The sequence below is a fragment of the Sturnira hondurensis genome, unplaced genomic scaffold (assembly GCF_014824575.4).
Source record: "Sturnira hondurensis isolate 20B ecotype Veracruz unplaced genomic scaffold, ASM1482457v3 Scaffold0003681, whole genome shotgun sequence".
Classification (NCBI taxonomy): Eukaryota; Metazoa; Chordata; class Mammalia; order Chiroptera; family Phyllostomidae; genus Sturnira; species Sturnira hondurensis.
Window position 1 is genome coordinate 3,854,516 of NW_028076312.1, and position 18,957 is coordinate 3,873,472.

Consider the following 18,957-nt stretch of genomic DNA (forward strand, 5'->3'; position numbering starts at 1 on the left):
CCACGTGGAGCAGGGCAGGTAAAGCAGTCCTATGTAATGCCAAGATCCTTGGTAGGGGCCACCCTCACTGGGTGAATAATGAAGAGATCTGTTCTACAGAAGTAGGATTACTGACTGACTACCCTGGGCTCTGGGTAGAAGAGAGAGGTAGAAGGAGATAGAGATAGAGATGGAGGTGGAGATGGAGTTGGAGATAGAGAGATAGCGAGAGATACAGATAGAGAGAGGGAGAGAGGGGAAGGAGGGAAAAGGAAGTCTTTTAGAATTCTTAATCAAAATCCTATATCCTCATATAAGTTTGGACTAGACTGGGCATTACCTCCACGCTCCTTTCCCTAAAAAATATAGTTAAAATTTTTTTCTTATGTTGGTGATGTTTGCGAGTGCTTGAAAAAAGAAACAAAAATCTTCTCTGGAGGAATACTTTAACTAATACTTCTCAAATCTTCAAACTTGCAAATGCAGAAGGGTCACTTTGGAATATGAATAAAATAGATTCTTTGGCCCCTCCCTGGAGATTCAGATTCAGCAGACCTGCTGCGAGGCCTGAAAATTGGCATTTCTAACTTGCTCACAGACAAGGCTGGTATTGTGGGTCCACTAAATAACACTGTTGTTCAACACAGATCTTGGAGAATTCTCACAGATACAGTTCCAAAAACTTAAGCTTGCACTAAAAAATCCAACATGAGTAACAGATGAAACAATAAAGTATAGAATCAGATCCACAAACACTGCAATTATTAGAATCACAGTGTATCAAAAACAGCTAAAGATGTAGGTGTTGAAAATATAGTGAGGAATTAAGCTATCAAAGTTGACCAGGCAATTTAAAACAGGGATCAAACAGAACTTTTACAATAAAAAATGTAGTACTTAAAATGTTAAACTCAATGGATAGATTAAAACACTGATCCGATTGGGGTTTTCCAACATTTGAGCCAGATAATTCTTTCTTTGGGAGGGGTGTAGTATGTTTTAAAGGATGTTTACCAGCATCTTTGATACCTAGATGCCAGCAGCAATGCCCAGGTTGTGACAAAGATTCCTCCCAGACATTGCCAAATGTTCCCTGGTGAGCAAAGCTTCCCCTGGTTAAGAACCATGGGATTAGACACAGTTGAAAAATGAGAAAAAGTAGAAGAGCTATCTTGAAAAATTACTCTGAATACAGCATAGAAGGAGCAAAAGAGATGAAAAATACAAGATGTTGTCAAAAGCAAGAGGATAAACTGAGAAAAATCTATCATACATCTTTTCAGTTAACAAAAGTAAAGATTGGAGAAAATGTGAAAGTCACAGTCTTTGAAGGGATAATAGTTGAAAAAATTTCCGAATAGATGTAGTGTGCCTATCACATGGTTCAGGGGCTTAGTGGATATCAAATAAGAAGAACAACCTAGAAGTACTTTAGTGAAATGGGAAATATCAATAATAAAGTGTTTTTATTACAGTGTTGGTACATGTGTTTCATTGTTGTAACTGTGAAATATGCTTTGGCATCACAATGGTAAAATTATGACTGAATTTTACTGTTAGGGAGATTTACAAAACTATTATGAATCAAGACCCACATGCAGTAATTTTCCTGGAGCATTGTTCAAAATAACCAAAAACTTGAAAACATAAAAATATACATCTAACACAAAGTGAGTATATAAACTGTGGTATATTCAAACAAACAGATATCAACCTTCATGCTGAATGAAAAGATGGTGTGCTTAAATGAATTTCAAAACTAGGCAAAATAGAGCAAAACAAAACAATATATTCCCTAGGGATACAGATTCATGCGGTAAAATAAAGAAAGCATAGGAAAACCTTTTAAAAACTTTAAGAAAGAAGTATGTTCTGGGAGGTGGGGCCTTGTGGTCAGGGAACGGAATACAGGGGACGTTATGGAAACTGGAAATGTCCTATTCTTGAAGGTATGTGGTGTATGCATGACATAAAATTTTCTTAAAACTCCATATATTGATGATATATATTATTTTATATAACATGTTATAGTTAGAATATTTTTTAATTTGATAATATAGGAGTACCACTACCTAAATGAACAATTTGGTGATTTCATTTTGGCTATTACTGAATTACTTCAATTTTTCCTATGATTTCGAAAAAAACATATTATTATCTGGCTTTGATAGTTCCTTTTATGAGTGTATTCCTATTTGCTTGAAAGGAACTAATCTGTACTGATCACTAATTAGTCTTGTGACAGTAAGCTCCATTGTGGAATAAATTTGATGCAGTGAACCTAAAAGTGTGACCATATCTATGGTAACATAGCTCATTTTCCTTGGAGAGTTCCAGTTTGTCTGTTTAACTAGTACAGTTATTGATAGCTCTCTTTTTACCTGTCAAAAATATCCCAGTTTGGATAAAAATTATATAATCATTCCTCCTAAAGCAATCTACTTAGGAAGTTATATAATTAACATGAATTAGGTTTTCTCCATCCCAGAGACTAAGGAGAATTCTATGATCTTACTGACTTTTTTTTCCATTGACTTGCTTATTTTCATGAAATTGTTCATAAAGAAACTGAAATTATTAGTAGTGAAATTCATGCCATATATTTTCCAAAAATTAGAAATCCCTATGTCTGTACATGTTACTTCTTCAACTGGATAAAAAAAGGATAGAAGGTTCACTTACATAGAAAACGGACAGAAGTACCATTTGTTTGAACTGTTTAATTTTTCTTTTGTGTCCTTGTAGATTAAATAAACCTAGAGATAAACTGAGTTCTTTCTAAAACACGTCCTTTTAAAAATGCCTCATAGCTGCATCTATTAAATTTATAACAAACAGTATGAGGAGGAGCTATGCTGGGCTTAAAATTAAACCAATTTTCCTGAAGTTTAATAGCCATTGCAATAATGACAAAAGGACCATTTAAACAAAAACCTTTAGATTAACAAGACTTTAAACATTGGTGCTTCTAGTATTTTTTTAATTTAATACTACTTTTGATTCTGAAGAAAATTGCAAACTAGAAAAATAACAGTTAAATTCTATGTTTAAGGCAACAAAAAGAAAACTTCAGAAACAAAAATTATGTCATAACACAAAAACTGAATTTAAGCTGCACTTAAAAAGGAAATGCAATATCCAACAGAAGCAAACAACAAGAGATGGGAAAAAATATTGAACTAGAATATGATGTTGAATGCAACACATTCATTTCTCTCTTCCTCTCCAAACCCTATCTGATGAAATAGCAGGTCTATAACCATAATTATATCTGTGTCTCTATCTCTATCTGCGTTGTAACTGCCTATCTATCATCAATGTACCCATCTATGTCATCTACATCTACATCTGTGTATATATTTCTATATTCATATTTCCATCTGTTAGGACTATAGATAATTCTATCTATATTTCTATATATAGGTATATGATTAGAATCACAAATGCATTGAAAATCATATTTTAAAAGTGAGGCATTTCCGAAAGACAGGAAGCCGATGAGATCAGACATTAGTGAAGCTAAATACAGAGGAAATAATAGTTCAAGATACCTTTAGCAGAAGACACCTGTGAACGAGTAATCCTGAGAAACTCCTCCTAACCCAGATTAATGGGTATGAACAACTACAAATGACAGGAGACACAGAGTACGACTTTAATTCAAGCCCAGGACATGCAGCTAGGTTTCCCTTCCTCTTAGTCCATTTGTCAGAATTCACAAGTGACTTCAATTTTCTCACTTTTTTATACTCAAGACACGAAATTGAAGTGTGCCCTTGTCTGGGAACCATTTCCTAGCTTGAGCCTTTCCTCTTACACAAAGAAATAAGATAAGTAACATGAAGGTGCTTTATAAACTCTCACGTGTAATGAGAATGCTACTATTGTCATCTTGCCACCACATCCGCCACCATCGCCACCAGCACCAGCACTACCACCACGACCACCATCACCACCATCGCCACCAGCGCCAGCACTACCACCACGACCACCATCACCACCATCGCCGCCTGCCCATTTACCCAACCAACCGGGTCTCCCTGGCTTCTCTCTGTGTCTGATAACTGAAGGCACTGGACTCCTTTAAACTTGGACTGATTCTGATGTCTGGAATTCTGACTTCTGACCTCTGCATACTCCTTGGCCTTGACCTGTAATCAATGACTCATAGGTATGCAAAGAACTTATTGATCCCAATCACTTCTTGATCCCCCTGCACCCTGGTCCCCACTGAAGCCAGTCTGGTGACAGAGAACTCAGTACTTCCCAATGCAGCGACTTCCTCACTGGGTATCTACAATGATCAGAAAATGCCTCTTTTCCTTTGAGGCTCAAAAGACATTGCTTATAAGCATCAAGTTCCCTTTATTGTATTTCTTACCATAAGATTTGTAATATTGAGGTCAAGCAGGGCCAAAGCAGGTTCCATAGGAAAGTAAAAAAGAAGAATCTAGTGGTCTGGTTTTATATGGAGTACAATAAAGTTTCAGTTTTCTATAGATTCGGCCTAACAATGATACCAGTCAGCCTACAGCCAGGAACAGAGTGTACTCGCATCTGGAAACCTCTCCTTCACATCTCCTTGGAAACTCTAAGCATTATGGTAATTGGAAATCAAATGGATATAGAACCATTTGATGAGAGGGAATGAAATCTTAGCATCCAAGATACTTGATTATCAAAGTATTCATCAATATTCTTCTTAAAATAATGTCCATTTAGAAACCAAGTATCAATTTGTTCTATTGGTGTTATTTTTCAAATCCTCAAAAGTGAGGCTTCCTGTGACAAGCCTCACACTTCTCCCATGCCCACACATCCTTCATAAATCCTAAAAGCTTTCCATGTAGAAAGCAATTATTTCTTTTGTTTCTATATCATCAATAAATGTTAGTAAGATCACTCTAATTACTCCACTAAAGAATCTCATTTTGCCAGTGATAATACATGAATTAAGATTGAGTTCTTGACATTTTTGGTTTCAAAACGGTTTTGCTGGGGAGTCCAAGAACCTTCTGATATTATAAGCTAAATTTTGTCTATAACTGAACTTCTCTTGGGACATACCCATAGCTTTCATCAAGTTCTAACAAAAACAAAAGAAAACAAAACTATGTCCCCAAAATGTTTAAAATTACTGCTTTGGAGAGTGACTATGTGGTGTGAATTTTGAAAGTTGAAAATCCGTCTTTCCCTACTATAAATTCTTCACTTGTAGCCATGCAATGAGAAGACTCTTTTGAAGATGCAAATAGTTTTTGACCATTAAAGACCATTCACAATCTTTTTTTATTATGGAGATCATATACATTTAAGCATATTTTCAATGCATTAAGAGAGACTCATTCTGGCCCTGGCTGGTGTAGCTCAATGGATTGAGCGTGGGCCTGCAAACCAGACGATCGTGGTTCGATTCCTAGTCAGGGCACGTGCCTGAGCTGCAGGCCAGTTCCCGGCAGGGGACGCATGAGAAGCAACCATACATTGATGTTTCTCTTCCTCTCTCCTTCCCTTCCCCTCTAAAGATAAATAAATAAAATATTAAAAAAAGAGAGAGACTCATTCTGATCAAAGTTTTGTTTTTTTTTTTTTTTTAACAGAGAAAGCACATGATATTGCTGGAAGAGTCCTGAAAGGAATCAGGAACCTGGCTAACAGCTCTGGCACTGGCTGGCTTATGTGACCTTCAGCAAAGTCATCTCAGCTCTTGTGGCTTTTGTTCTTTCATGTGGAAAACGTGTGAATGAAAAGAACTGCTCGAGAAAGTCCATCGCGTGATAAATATTTATGTGGGGATTTCAGCTCAGGATCTCTGGAAGTGGGGGGCCTAGACCTTTCCAGTGAGTGAAGGACGGTCTGTTAGCACAGTCCTCAGGTATGCACCCCACTGACAGCTGTCCAAGTGCTACTTATTGCCCCATTATTTTCCAGCGTGTATGGCCAGCTGTGCCTGTACCCTTCAATTTTTCAATAGTATGTCGAAATTATGTGATTTGCTATTATTTTCCTTAATCTTAATGGGTAGTTGCTTAAGAAATTTGATGCCTGAGTCCTGTAAAAGCTTCCAAAGTAGCTGGGACTTTAGGACTGAGGCAAACATAGGCACGACAGTACCTCTGGGACACCACAAGCCTGAACCTCCTGCAAAGTGCTAATGCACAGTTGCTGGTGTGCATTTCACAACTGTTCAACCAGCTTCTGTCACACGTACTTTCTTAATCATGCATAAACTATCAGGCAAAAAAGAATTTATTATTTTTGCATGTGTAAAAGTAAGTGTCTATAGTAATCTCGCATACATTTTAAACAAGAGAGTCAACATGGAGGACTAAAACACACAGGGACTGTGAGGACAGGCCTAGGCTCCAAATCTGCCTCTGTCCTTTGCTGGCTTTGTAGCCCTGGCTTGTTACTTGGTCTTTCTGAATTCCAGTTTTTTTTTCCTTTGGAAGCAGACTAGACACACAATAAATGTTAATCACTAGTGGATCAACCCTAGCATACTGTCCATTAAGACGCGTGGGAAACAGATCACCAAACAAATGTAACCTCCATAAGGAAAGGTGCAGAACGGAGGAAGCTGTCCACTGAATTTTGTTGTATCATCTTTTTTTTTAAGATTTTATTTATTTATTTATCTTTAGAGGGGAAGGAGAGAGGGAGAGAAACATCAATGTATGGTTGCCTTTCGTGCGTCCCCTGCTGGTAGTTAGCCTGCAAGGGACCGGCCTGCAACCCAGGCATGTGCCCTGACTGGGAATCAAACCGCAATCGTCTAGTTCGCAGGCCCGCGCTCAATCCACTGAACTACGCCAGCCAGGGCTTGAATTTTGTTGTATTATCTTTAACAGCCACTACTAGGCCTGGCACACAGGAAACTCTCAACAGACGTTGGTTGAGTCAATTAATTATTATACAGTATCTTGTAAGCCATACTGACTCCAGGCTTTTCAATTTAACCACCCATTCCAGCTGATATAATTGATATATTATGGACTGACCCTCCTCTGTTACTACATCCTGTCCAAAACCACTCACTATTGAGGAAGAGGCAAGGAGGGCCCCACTCACCATTGTTGCTCTCTCACCGTTACCCTGTTACTCCAATATTTCCTTCTGTTCCTCAGTCAAATGCTGCTGCTTCCACTTCTATCAACCCACATAGTGGTGTCTGATACTTTATACCCAGTCAACACTGCCTAACCCATTGCAGCTCTGAGAGTTGTAATATAGGGATTTATGGACATTTTAGTGAGCACTTTTCAACTGTAAGTAAGATGGGGCATAATTTACTGGCTATTAGGTTTTTTCAATGAACTGGCTGTTCGCATGCTCACCCATTTTTAAATGTTTAGTTGTTTGTAGTTTTTTATTAATTTGTTACATTTATTTCTTTTAATCTGTTTATTCTGAAGTAGATCAGGGTGTGATTTAGAAGAACCACGCATGACTCAAATGCGTGAAAGCTAGTTACCACACTCCCACTGACAGCCCTTGGCCACTTTCCTTGTCCAGCTGTAGACAGGCATCTCGATTATTTCATGGGCACCAGACCCACCTCTCCAGGAGACCTGTGAATCTCTACATTTTACAGTCACTGCAGCATGCACTAATACACACTGAACATTTTTCAATTTATAAATGAATCTGCAAAGGCCAGTATCCAGGAATGGCAAACTGAAAAATCTTACATAATGACAAGTCATCCTTTTGGGTGATTAAGTGCTATTTGCATTTCAGGCTTAAGCAAATCCACATACTGTGCAGCCACTAAGTATCTTGAAAACAAGAGTTGCAAATGTCACAGAAAATATGTCATGAATTACATTAGGTTGGCATGGTTACGTAAGGCTTGGATGATTTTCCAAGGTACAATGCGAGTGGCCAGTGGTTACTTATTCATGTTTTATAAAACCTGGAAAAGGGATAATTTCCATAGGCAAGCTTAAAGATTTTTTTGGTAATAAACATCTACTTTAGAAATAGTATAAATAAAAGATATTGAGAGGTTGAATTCAAAACTTCCATGTGGGCCTAGTTTGCAAAAAACACTTTCTAAACAAGGTCCGCCTTATACACTTTAACCCCTTACATGCATATAGTACCATCTGATACTCAGTGCATTTTTGTGCTGCATGTTTTCCCTCCAATTGATAAGCTGACACTCAGAGTTTAAAGAATATGTGATAGATATAAGACTAAGAATAGCATAACAATAATAGTGGCCTACTTTCTTGAAGGGTTACTATAATACATTTCAGTAAAGCCCTTTATTGAGGGTTTTAGATCTAATAACTGATTTAATTCTCACACCAGCCCTAGGAGGTCGCTGTAATATTATTATTACTCTTAATCTATGTTCAGAGGTATAGCTCGTAAACGTTGGCACAGTTTTACCCAGGTTGTCTGATTCCAGAGTCCTCACACTTTTCATCATGCTGGTGTACATTCTACTTCCCAAATCATATTAAGATTTTCCCCTTTCTTTTATTCCCTCACCTCACCCCCCCCTTCCTCTTTTTGCCTCTAATCCTGAGGAAACAAAACAAAACCTCACCCCACAGTTAGGGTTAGGATTAGGGATTCATGTTTTCCTCCATTGGCAGAATTCACTGGAATCGGGAACCACACGAGTAAACTCCACCAAAAACTTACAAGATCCAGGGCAGCTGCCAGGATGGACGCATCAGGAATGGTCCCGGGCTCACAGCAGTTTAGCAGAAATTGAAAGCGTTTCATGCCTTGTCGGATCGCTCCAAGATTCACCACATTTTTGCTTTTTCCACCATCTTGGTTAGAAGACAGATGGTCGTCAAAACTGTGGCAGCCTGTCGTGGAGGAATGAATGAGAAAGGGTATAAAGAAGCACAGATTTAAAAAGAGCTTCACAATTGTAACAATGTATTTTCTGTAGTGTTGGCCTGAAAACATTCTCCCTAACTGCACCTCCCTCCACTTTATTTTAATGCTTATTTGGACAAACCCTGACTTTTGGGAGACTGGAGACACATGGCACAGGTAATGTGAGGTTTTACGTAAGTATCGGGTCTGATATTTTGTAAGGTTTTACGTAAGTATTGGGTCGAATATTGGGTCTGATCATTTTGTTACCAGGTTCTCCTCTTTAATCCTTTTAAGAGTGTCATTGGTCATATTTTGCTTGCTTGTTTGTTTTGTTGTTTAGGGTCCAGAGGAAAGAGGGGAGAGAATCATAGGGGAAAAGGGGATGAACTCACATAAACAAGTATAAAGGACACATGGACAATAACTAAGGTGGGGGTGGAAATGGGAAGGAGGTGGGGAGCCCTGGGGGCGGGGGGCAGGGCTGGGAATATAAGACAGAAAACTGTACTTGAACAAGAATTAAATAAAATTAAAAAAATAATAATCCTTTTAAGAACTCTTGGATACTTAAAATAATTCTTCCTGTAATCAACAACCAACGTCTATTTTCATGAAAGATGCAATCACTGTGTAATTTCAGGCCTGTTACATAAACTGCAATCAAGAACAGTATTTTGATGTATCGGTTACAATGCAAAGACTCACTGACTACTACAGTTGTAAAGGACCTTAGAGGTTGATCATTTAATTCCAGGATTTCCAAACATCGGAATTATCTAGGAAGTTCCTTTATCTCGTGCAGACCTTCAGAATCTCTGGAAATGGAGTGGAAGAATGTCTGCTTTGTAACGCCTCCCAGATGACAAGGCGGACATCTGGACCCTACACCAGACCACTGATCCCTCCCTTCTTATTTTTTCATAGTTCTCCTGCCTACAAATAAGAATCAGCCTGGAGCTCATTAACATTCAAAGTATCAGGTCCCATCACTAGAGACTCTGGTTTCGTAGAGATGGTTGAGGGGGTCTACATATATTTTTAACAAACACTCCACTGATTTTGAGGCAGAAAGTCTAAGGATCACACCTTCAGGGAAAATGATACAAAATAGTGTTTTTCATAATTTTCATCTGCAAGTTTATTTTTAAAAACCTAAATATCTCATGACTTTTCTACAGCTTCTAGTACAGATATTTTTAATTTTTCTTATATAAGGTTATTATGTTGAATATCATTTTTAAAACCAGGCCCACACTCCTTCTCATGATGTACTTCCGACACCTAAAAATAGACCCCTATTGATTTAGAGCTTGATTTAATTTGTGCTCACACCATTTATTTATGTTACCAGCTCCTAGTCCTCACTGCAAAGTCACAGACCTGACTTCTAGAAATGGCTTTCTCACCTCTTCGGTCCAGAACACACTGATAACTCCCACCCCTGGCCCCACCTTCCCCTGCTGCCTCAGCACAGGGGCAAATGTATGTATGGTGTCTGGGATTTGTTTTAAAACACATTAAAAAATAGTAGATGAAGCAAATTTGGAAAACTGTAATTATTACTGCATTTGGGAGATGAATACTTAGGATCTGTCGGACTATTCTCTTAACTTTTTGGTCTATGTGTGAACATTTTTATAAGTACAAAAAAATGGCTCAGGATATAATTGAAATATAATTATTAAAATTTTCCATACTTTATTCCATAGGAACACATCCCTTTTCAGATGAAAATATTCTGTATTCAAAATTACATATTCAGTTCCTTCAGTATTTTTTTCAGTTAATATAGCATTTCGTACCAACTGCAAAAGGAAGTAGCAGAAGAAAAATCCAATAGTGGAAAAATTCAAAAGACAGAACCTCACACGGCATGAAGAAGGCATGGCTGAAAGCTGCAGGTGAGGCGCAGACATTCCCTGGACAGTCGTGTCTCCAGACGGCGGCCCTCAATGTGCTAGTCCGTGTGCGCTCCGGGCGTCACCAAGACAGCCACGACAGGTAACTCCTGTTCATTTTCTTATCTATACGTCACTTTACTGATTACTTACATGCAGTCCTTTCATAGTTACACATATCAGAAGAAACATCATCCATTAAAAAGTAGCCTTAAAAATCCCTTAAACTGTCAATATGATAGAACCCAAATAATAAGATTTTTTTCGTTTAGTGAACTTAGTTGTTTGATTATTTATTACTATAATTAAGATTTAAAAACATACCAGGTATTAAAATACATCAAAACTATACTGCAAGTGGGAAATTTCCATTGAATTTCTATAGCACTATTAGATGACGATATAATATTTGCTATCATTTCCTTTATGTCCCTTGCTCTAGGGGACGTATCAGTAAAAATATTGCTGCGTGGAATATCTGAGATTTTCCTGCCAATGTTCTCCTCTAGGGCAAAATAAGCCAGGCGGTGAAAGACAAATACCATATGATATCGCCTTTAACAGGAATCTAAACAACAAAACAAACAAGCAAGCAAAATTTGACCAATGACACTCAAATACAGAACAGGCTGACAGGGTCCAGAGGGGCGAGGGGAGAGAATCACAGGGGAAAAAGGGAAGGACTCACATGAACAAGTATAAAGGACACATGGACAATAACTAAGGTGGGGGGCGGAATTGGGAGGGAGGTGGGGAGCACTGTCAGGGGGCAGGGCCAGGAATATAAGACAGAAAACTGTACTTGAACAAAAACTAAATAAAAATAAAAATTAAAAAAATAATATTTGCTATCATTTTTTAATACTTAGTATGTGCCAGGTACTGTATAAAATACTTTATATTTTATTTTATTTATTTTTATAACAGTTCTATAAAAGAGATCTTTCAAAATGATTTAAACAAGAGAAAGAGAGAGGGGGAATAAAGATGACGAGAAGGAGGGAAAAGAGGACAGCATACAGAGACAAAGGGAGAAGGGACGAGTTCAGTAGCCCAGTCAGAGTTCACGCTACAGAACGTTAAGAAGCCAGAACTGAAACCCAGACCTGAGCAGCACAAGCAGGCACGAGCACTGTGCCACCTGCGAAGCTCTAGAACACCCTCACGTTTCCGGTGAGGAGCTCAGACACTTACTACAGCTCCTTAAGATAGCAATCATGTTAGGGAAAACTTATTGTAAGAAATAGCAACATTGCACATGTTAAAAACTGATGGTAAAGTTTTAACTGCTGCCTTTCCGTGGTGAAATATTAAAAGTGATGTTAAAAAGTAGTTTGGCTATAACACATAACTTTTCTTTATCAGTCTTTTGTGTAAACTTACCAGGGGGTAAGAATGCCTCTTGGCTTCCTTGGCCATGATTAATGTGTTAGTCTCAGTACATTTTTGTTGTATTTATTTACTTTTATATACATTAAATTTACTGAGGCATAATTTACACAGCATGCATTTTATAAGCTATAAAATTGAAAAGGAGCACTTCAAAATCTAGTGCTTCTTTAAGCAGCATTTCCCATAGAATTTATGACAGAGCTGAGCACATAGAACATATCAGTTAAAGAAAATCATTGCTTTCATTAATGAAATATCTTCTCTCAAATAGGGACATATGATTTCTAAAATGAAATATTCTTGGCGAATATTAAAACATATAAAAAGATAACTAATCTCGGAATGTAATTTCACTTCTGTGAAATGTTCAGTAGATTTACTTTTCATTTGTTGAATAATTTTTGAGATTTCAAAGAAATTCTTTTGGTCACAGCATTTTATCTTAATGCATGAAGTTTGAACACTCCATTTAAATGGACAGTAAGAACATTTGATGTTTGTTTTCTTTAACAACTTCAAAGAAAGAAACAGAAAACATGTAAATAAGATAATATGTAAATGAATTAAAATAAATGAGAAAGAAAAGGACAATGCATCTACACTGGATACACAGAGATCATTTATACACATAGATTTCAGAGAAAACAAAGGAAGAAAAGAAAAAAGTGAGGGAGAAGGAAGGAACAGACAGAGAGGGAAGAAGGGAGAAAAAAGAAAAGAAAGGAAGGAACAAAGGAAGAGAAAAAGGAAGAAAGAGAAAGAAAGGGCATAAGCAGGCTCAAAGATAGAAAGATATTCACATGTATGATGTTGTGGCAAATTACAATTAGTTGTTGCAAAATACACTGTACTTAAGGTTAGCAGATAAAGTTGTTTTGGTTTTTTAGAATAGCTGAGATACCTGTCTTCTGCAAGAGATTCCAAAGGAATTATCTCACAGAATTCCTTTTGTAATTTTTAACAAGCCAGAGAGCAAGGTCAAAAAATAAAGTTGTGCAAGCCATATTCTCTTGCCAGTTAAAAGCACATGAAATACACCTGATATCAGTCTTAGATGTTATGGTTTGTTCTAGATACACAGGAAGACACTGTCTGCACTTTATGTGGTACTGACACAAACTCATCTGAGATTCAGGCTCTATGAATATTCTACTCCAAGTTTTTTCTATTTGTGAATAGAATATCTAGACTCTATGAAACAATGGCTACCATCTATAGGAATTGGGGTGAAAAAAACCCAAAATCTATAATGAACTAAGGCTTATGAGAAATGCTATGATGACATGTTTGGAACCAGAGTAAAAATAAAAATATTAGCCTAGTACTTGAAGAAGGGACCGTAAGGGAATCAAAAGGAGAGTAAACAACTCAATTCTGCTTTCATCCTTTCTACTAAGAAGAAGAATTCACAAAGGGGAAGTACAGAAAAGCTCCATCAAGAAGGCACCAACACGAGAGATCCTATTCCGTGAGTTGCAGCTTTGGGTCCATCAGATTATGCACTCGTGCACAGAACAAAGAGGGATGTGATCACAACACTCTCAAACGACGTCCAGCTAGCACGGCACATAACTGAGGAAGACATTTCCGCTCCGCACTTCATCCCCAAACCACCACGAATGTCTGTTTATAGTACTGATGTCTCCGAACATCAGCTGCATCTCCTCTGAAACATTATGAGAAATGGAAAGAGGGTGAAAGGGCTGAAAATGACCAAGGTCCTTTGTCATTAGAGTTCTTGAGACCACAGACTAACAAGCCTGATGTGTGTCCTAGTCAAATTCTGTAAGATAATTAGACAGGAGGGACTATTACAAAAAAAAGTAACAAGAAACTACTGGAACTGTAGTTTTATAAAGAATACATCAAGCCCTGGCTGGTGTAGCTCATTGGATTGAGCGCGGGCTTGTGAACCAGACAATCACAGTTTGATTCCCAGTCAGGGAACATTCCTGGGTTGCAGGCCAGTTCCCAGCAGGGGCCAGTTCCCAGCAGGGGATGCACAAGAAGCAACCATACATTGATGTTTCTCTTCCTCTCTCCTTCCCTTCCCCTCTAAAGATAAATAAATAAAATATTTTTTAAAAAAAAGAATACATCACATTGAAGTAAGTTACATCTCAAAGATGCCAGTGAGGGTTTTGTTGTTGTTGTTGTTGTTAGTGTTTGTTTTTGTAAAGTCTGCTGTTTTTGTAATCAGATGGGAAATGCTGATTGCTAGTAAATTAAGTGTATGGTTGTCTGAAAAACTGAAACCACCAATTGTTACTTAATAAAAGTCAACTTTCTAGTTGGGAAATTAGAAACCCAACTTCCTAGGGTTCTAGGAGTTATAGCTTTGTATCTGTCCTGTTCCTTAAGAATACCAACAACTTGGTTCAAAATAGGGAAATGTGTATGTCTCTACAGATGGATCTTTACAGCACAATTGTTAAAACAATTCAGAACTCAACTTCGTTTGGGTCTTTTCTCTTAAGTTCCTTCCTGGGCAAGTGACTTAATCACTCCCAAGTCAATAAAACAAAAATTGTATTTATTCTGAGATAAATTAATAATTGTTACATCAAAGTATAGCATGATATCCATTCATATCAAGAAGAGCTGGCAAAAGTTAATTTAAAATTTAATACAAACCAACTATGTGATATGAAAATAAATAATCATCAATTATATACACACACTTGCTATATATCCCTAAAGCTTGATGGTTACACAATCTATTAAAGTCAAATATGGTGTGTTGCATTGACCCACATTTTGTAAAGCATACCGTCTAAGTAGAATACAGAGGAAATAAGAAGATGGAATCAAGATGGTGATGGATCCAGAGAGTCTTCCAAGTAAGGGAAACAAAAAGAATCAATGATATTCACATAGCAGATGTGAGATGAAAGGAAAGAACATGAAATGAAAAATAGTTGAAACTACCATATACGTCTACCAATGAGTGTGTGTGTGTGCGTGACTACAGATGTCATAAGTAGGACCAGTGAATCAAATTTATGGGTATGTACATTATCAGACTGTAAGAAAAGACTTCCTAACCATTAAAGCTATCTAGTTCTGGGACAGGCTGCTTTAAAGTAATAAACGCCCCCTCAGTGGAAGTGTTCAGAGAGTGTCTGGCCACCTGTCAAGAATATAACATGCAGAATACCTAAGTAATTAGGCGAGTGTATGAAAGGATATCTAAAGGTTTTTTGAAGCTCCCACAGTTTAATAAAGAACAGAACAGCAGAAAAAGACACTATCTTATTTTTATAAACCCAGTGCCTATTAGGGAATGGGAAACATAGTAGGACTTTCATAAATGTCTGCTGAATCAAACTGATACCACACAGAAGCTATAGACGGTAGCACAACGCACATATGAGAAAGAAAGAAAGAAGAAATCAGTGGGTGAAATCATATGGCTTTAGCTTTTTCTGACTGTCTTATTTCATTTAGCATGATATTCTCAAGATCTATCCATGTTGTTGAAAATGGCAGTATTTCATGTTTTCTTATGGCTGAGTAGTATTCTTTTTCCAATCATCTATTGAAGGACACTTCAGTTGTTTCCAAGTCTTGGCCACTGTGAATAATGCTGCAACGAACAAAGGGCACATATTTCTTTGTGAATAAGTGCTTTCAAATTTTGGGGGTAGATTTGCAGAAGAGGAGTTGCTCAGAAAAAGTTAAAAACCATATGATTTCATTCATATATGGAATATAAAGCTGAAACTCATAGACACAGACAATAGTATGGAAATTACCAGAGGGAAAGAGGATGGGGGGCAATAAGAGCTAAAGGGGGACAAACACATGGTGACAGAAGATTTGACTTTGGGAGGAGGGCACACAATGCAATATATAGGTCATGGATCATGGGGATGTACACTTGAAACATGTATGATTTTATTAGCAAATGTTGCTACAAAATTTAGTAAGTTTTTTTAAAAAAGAAGTCCATTTGCCCTGGTTGGTGTGGCTCAGTGGATTGAATGCAGGCCTGGGAGCCTGCAGGGTCACTGGTTCGATTCCTAGTCAGGGCACATGCCTGGGTTGTGGGCTAGGTCCCCAGTTAAGGGTGTGAGAGAGGCAACTGATCAATTTCCCTCTCTTCCCCTCTCTCCAAAAGTAAATAAACAAAATTAAAAAAAAAGAAGTCAGTGGAAATAGGAAATGGACCGTTTTATTTAATCAGATTTTGGCTCTGTGTGATTAAAGTTGGATGTGATTCTTAGGCTGCGTGACACTGACCAAGACGCTTGAAGAAATTCTCCTCTTCATCTCTTCCGTTTTCCATCCCACTCCCAGGCCCACCTTCGGAGAGCTTCACAGCACTGGTAAATTTGACCTGGAAGAGAGAAAAAAAGAAAGTTGTCAGACACCTAGGTTCAATTCTTTCCGTTTATACTAATGGTTGCCTTGAAAAATATGTTTGGAATATGAAGGTTATTTCAGCTTCTCTGACTTCTAAACTATCCTGGTTAGCCAGGAGAGTTTATTTCCATGCGCCAAAAAACACCACTTATAACTATAGTTTAAAGGAAGATCCTGGTCATAGACTGAAATAATCAGACTATAAAAATAACTTAGTAAAAAATTGAGGTATTGCTAGAGTTTAACTTTAATAAAGCCCAAACTCTGAATCAGGAACAGGAAGCCATCTCTCTCCTTTACGCCCAACACCACAGTTGAGAATCAGACCAAAGTAAAAGAAGAAAAGAGATTTCAAGTCTCTGTGAAAAAAACCAGTATACGTTTGTTTATAATGTGCACTACAAAGAATGTGCAATAACATGGGTTCTTCTTTTTTTTTTTTTTAAGATTTTTTTTATTTATTTATCTTTAGAGGGGAAGGAGAGAGGGAGAGAAACATCAATGTATGGTTGCCTTTTGTGCATCCCCTGCTGGTAGTTAGCCTGCAAGGAACCGGTTTGCAACCCAGGCATGTGCTCTGGCTGGGAATCGAACCGCGATCGTCTGGTTCGCAGGCCCGCGCTCAATCCACTGAGCTATGCCAGCCAGGGCTAACATGGGTTCTTCTAAGAATGAAAAGTGTTCTCATTCTTGCCCTTAAGCCAACAGTAAGCTCAACTTTCAGCAAAGTAAGGAGGCTACAGGTCTTACAGACTCTCAAATACTTGGCCAATTTTTTAGCAAAAGAACGTGAAGGTTGAATTATAAATATACCTTCTAAATGTCTTATAATGTTGCTATATTCTTTATATAATTTGAAAATATTACTTTTAATACAGATAGAAGGAAACTGGTTTTAGTGAGAGTCAAAAAAGAATGTAAGCAAATAATCTGTATTTAAGGAAATGTAACTGATCACATGCTGAAAACTACAAGGACCAGGCCATGAATCTTTCATAGGAAAGACTCTTAGAAGAAATAAATTTCACTAAGAATCATTACCTTTTCCAAATTGTGTGCTACTGCACTGCTTAACAGTACTCTGAAGGAACACTGACTGGGAAAAGTCATTCTGAGTTTCTTTATCTTTTTTAATAAGGAGAATGGTTCTGATGACCCAAAAAGTGGTTAAAGAGGCTAAACAGCGTGTGTGTGTGTGTGTGTGTGTGTGTAAAAGGAATCACCACAGAATTACTGTACCCTTAGAAACGAGCTTGAGATATCAGGAATTTGGCAAGTGTGTTAAAAATTAAAATAGCTGGGGAGTAATGCACACACATCTATATCTGCTCTATAATTTTGTATAACATTTTTGTCACACTTTTCCTTTTTTTCCTTTATGATAGTCCACTACTCAGTTCTGATAGTCTACTCCTTAGTAGACGTCTTGGTTTTTATTGCTCCTCTAGGTTTTTAAAATTTGTTCTACTCGAAGAGAGTTTCTTTAACGCTCCTTGGTCTCTCCAGGTGTTTAGCATTTCTCAGCCCTGACATTTTTTGAGCAGCAACTCCAACATTCTCTCACATAAGTAATGTCCTGTTTACCTTGGAACTTTGCCTGATGAAGGACAGGCGGTCCACGGAGCTGATGTCCAGGAGGTCCTCCACACCGTCTGCCAGGCCCGAGAGGGAGGATCGCTTCAGCCAGTTTCCTGTTTAAATAATTTTGTTGGGAATTAGACCATTATAGCATGTTTCCCAAATGGATTAAACTGAAATGCCAGCATGTACCCAATAAGCAATGGAAGTTACAGGGCTTCATGTAAATAGAAATGAACAGAAATTGTTTTCCGTGTACATGCTCTGAATCTGAATGTTCAGTGATGGACTGTAATATTAAACGACCAAGCAAGACCAGGACAGAAAGAAACTAAACCTCTTAGGTGAGTAAAACCATAATGTGTCCCCTTCACCTTGACAACTTTCACATCTCCCAGCAAGTCCTGTTGATTTTCCCTCCAAGCAACTCTCAAATTTGACCACTTTTCTCTGTCCACATGGTCACTACCCAGTCTAAGCTACTCTTCCTAACACCTGGCCCATGATCTCTCTTACGTACTCAGGCTCTCTCCAGTATGTTTCCCATGCTTTGATCTTTTAGAAAAAGTTTTTGTGCTTATGTTCAAAATCCTCTTCAACATCCCACCTGGGCTATGTGGGGCTGTAGGAATAAACAGGCCACCTGACCTGCATGCTCTGGCCCCAGTCGCTCTACCAGAGTAAAACAGCCCCTCAGTTCTTCCAATTCCCTTCCTCTTGATATTTTTGCACACTTTATTGTTACCACCTGGAGTGCTCTCCTTCCTTCCCTTAAGTACCTTGCAGATCATAAAGTAACTTCCTCCATGAGACTTTCTCTGATTCCTGCTCCCCCTACCTCCATCATTGAGGTCAGGTCTCATTGTTGCGTACCTTTATGCACTTTGTATATTCCCCTTAT

General features: G+C 37.9%; 1 protein-coding gene across 1 annotated transcript in view; it reads right to left on the bottom strand.

The window, feature by feature from the left end:
• The window catches only part of UNC80 (unc-80 subunit of NALCN channel complex), a 157,183-nt gene that overhangs the window by 108,830 nt on the left and 29,396 nt on the right, over positions 1-18,957 (bottom strand). Inside the window, exons 13-15 of the mRNA XM_037042137.1 lie at positions 18,063-18,169; positions 16,356-16,452; positions 8,635-8,807 (exon numbers count right to left, since the gene is read on the bottom strand). Of these exons, the coding sequence (XP_036898032.1) occupies positions 8,635-8,807; positions 16,356-16,452; positions 18,063-18,169 (377 nt within the window). The remainder of the gene's footprint in view (positions 1-8,634; positions 8,808-16,355; positions 16,453-18,062; positions 18,170-18,957) is intronic.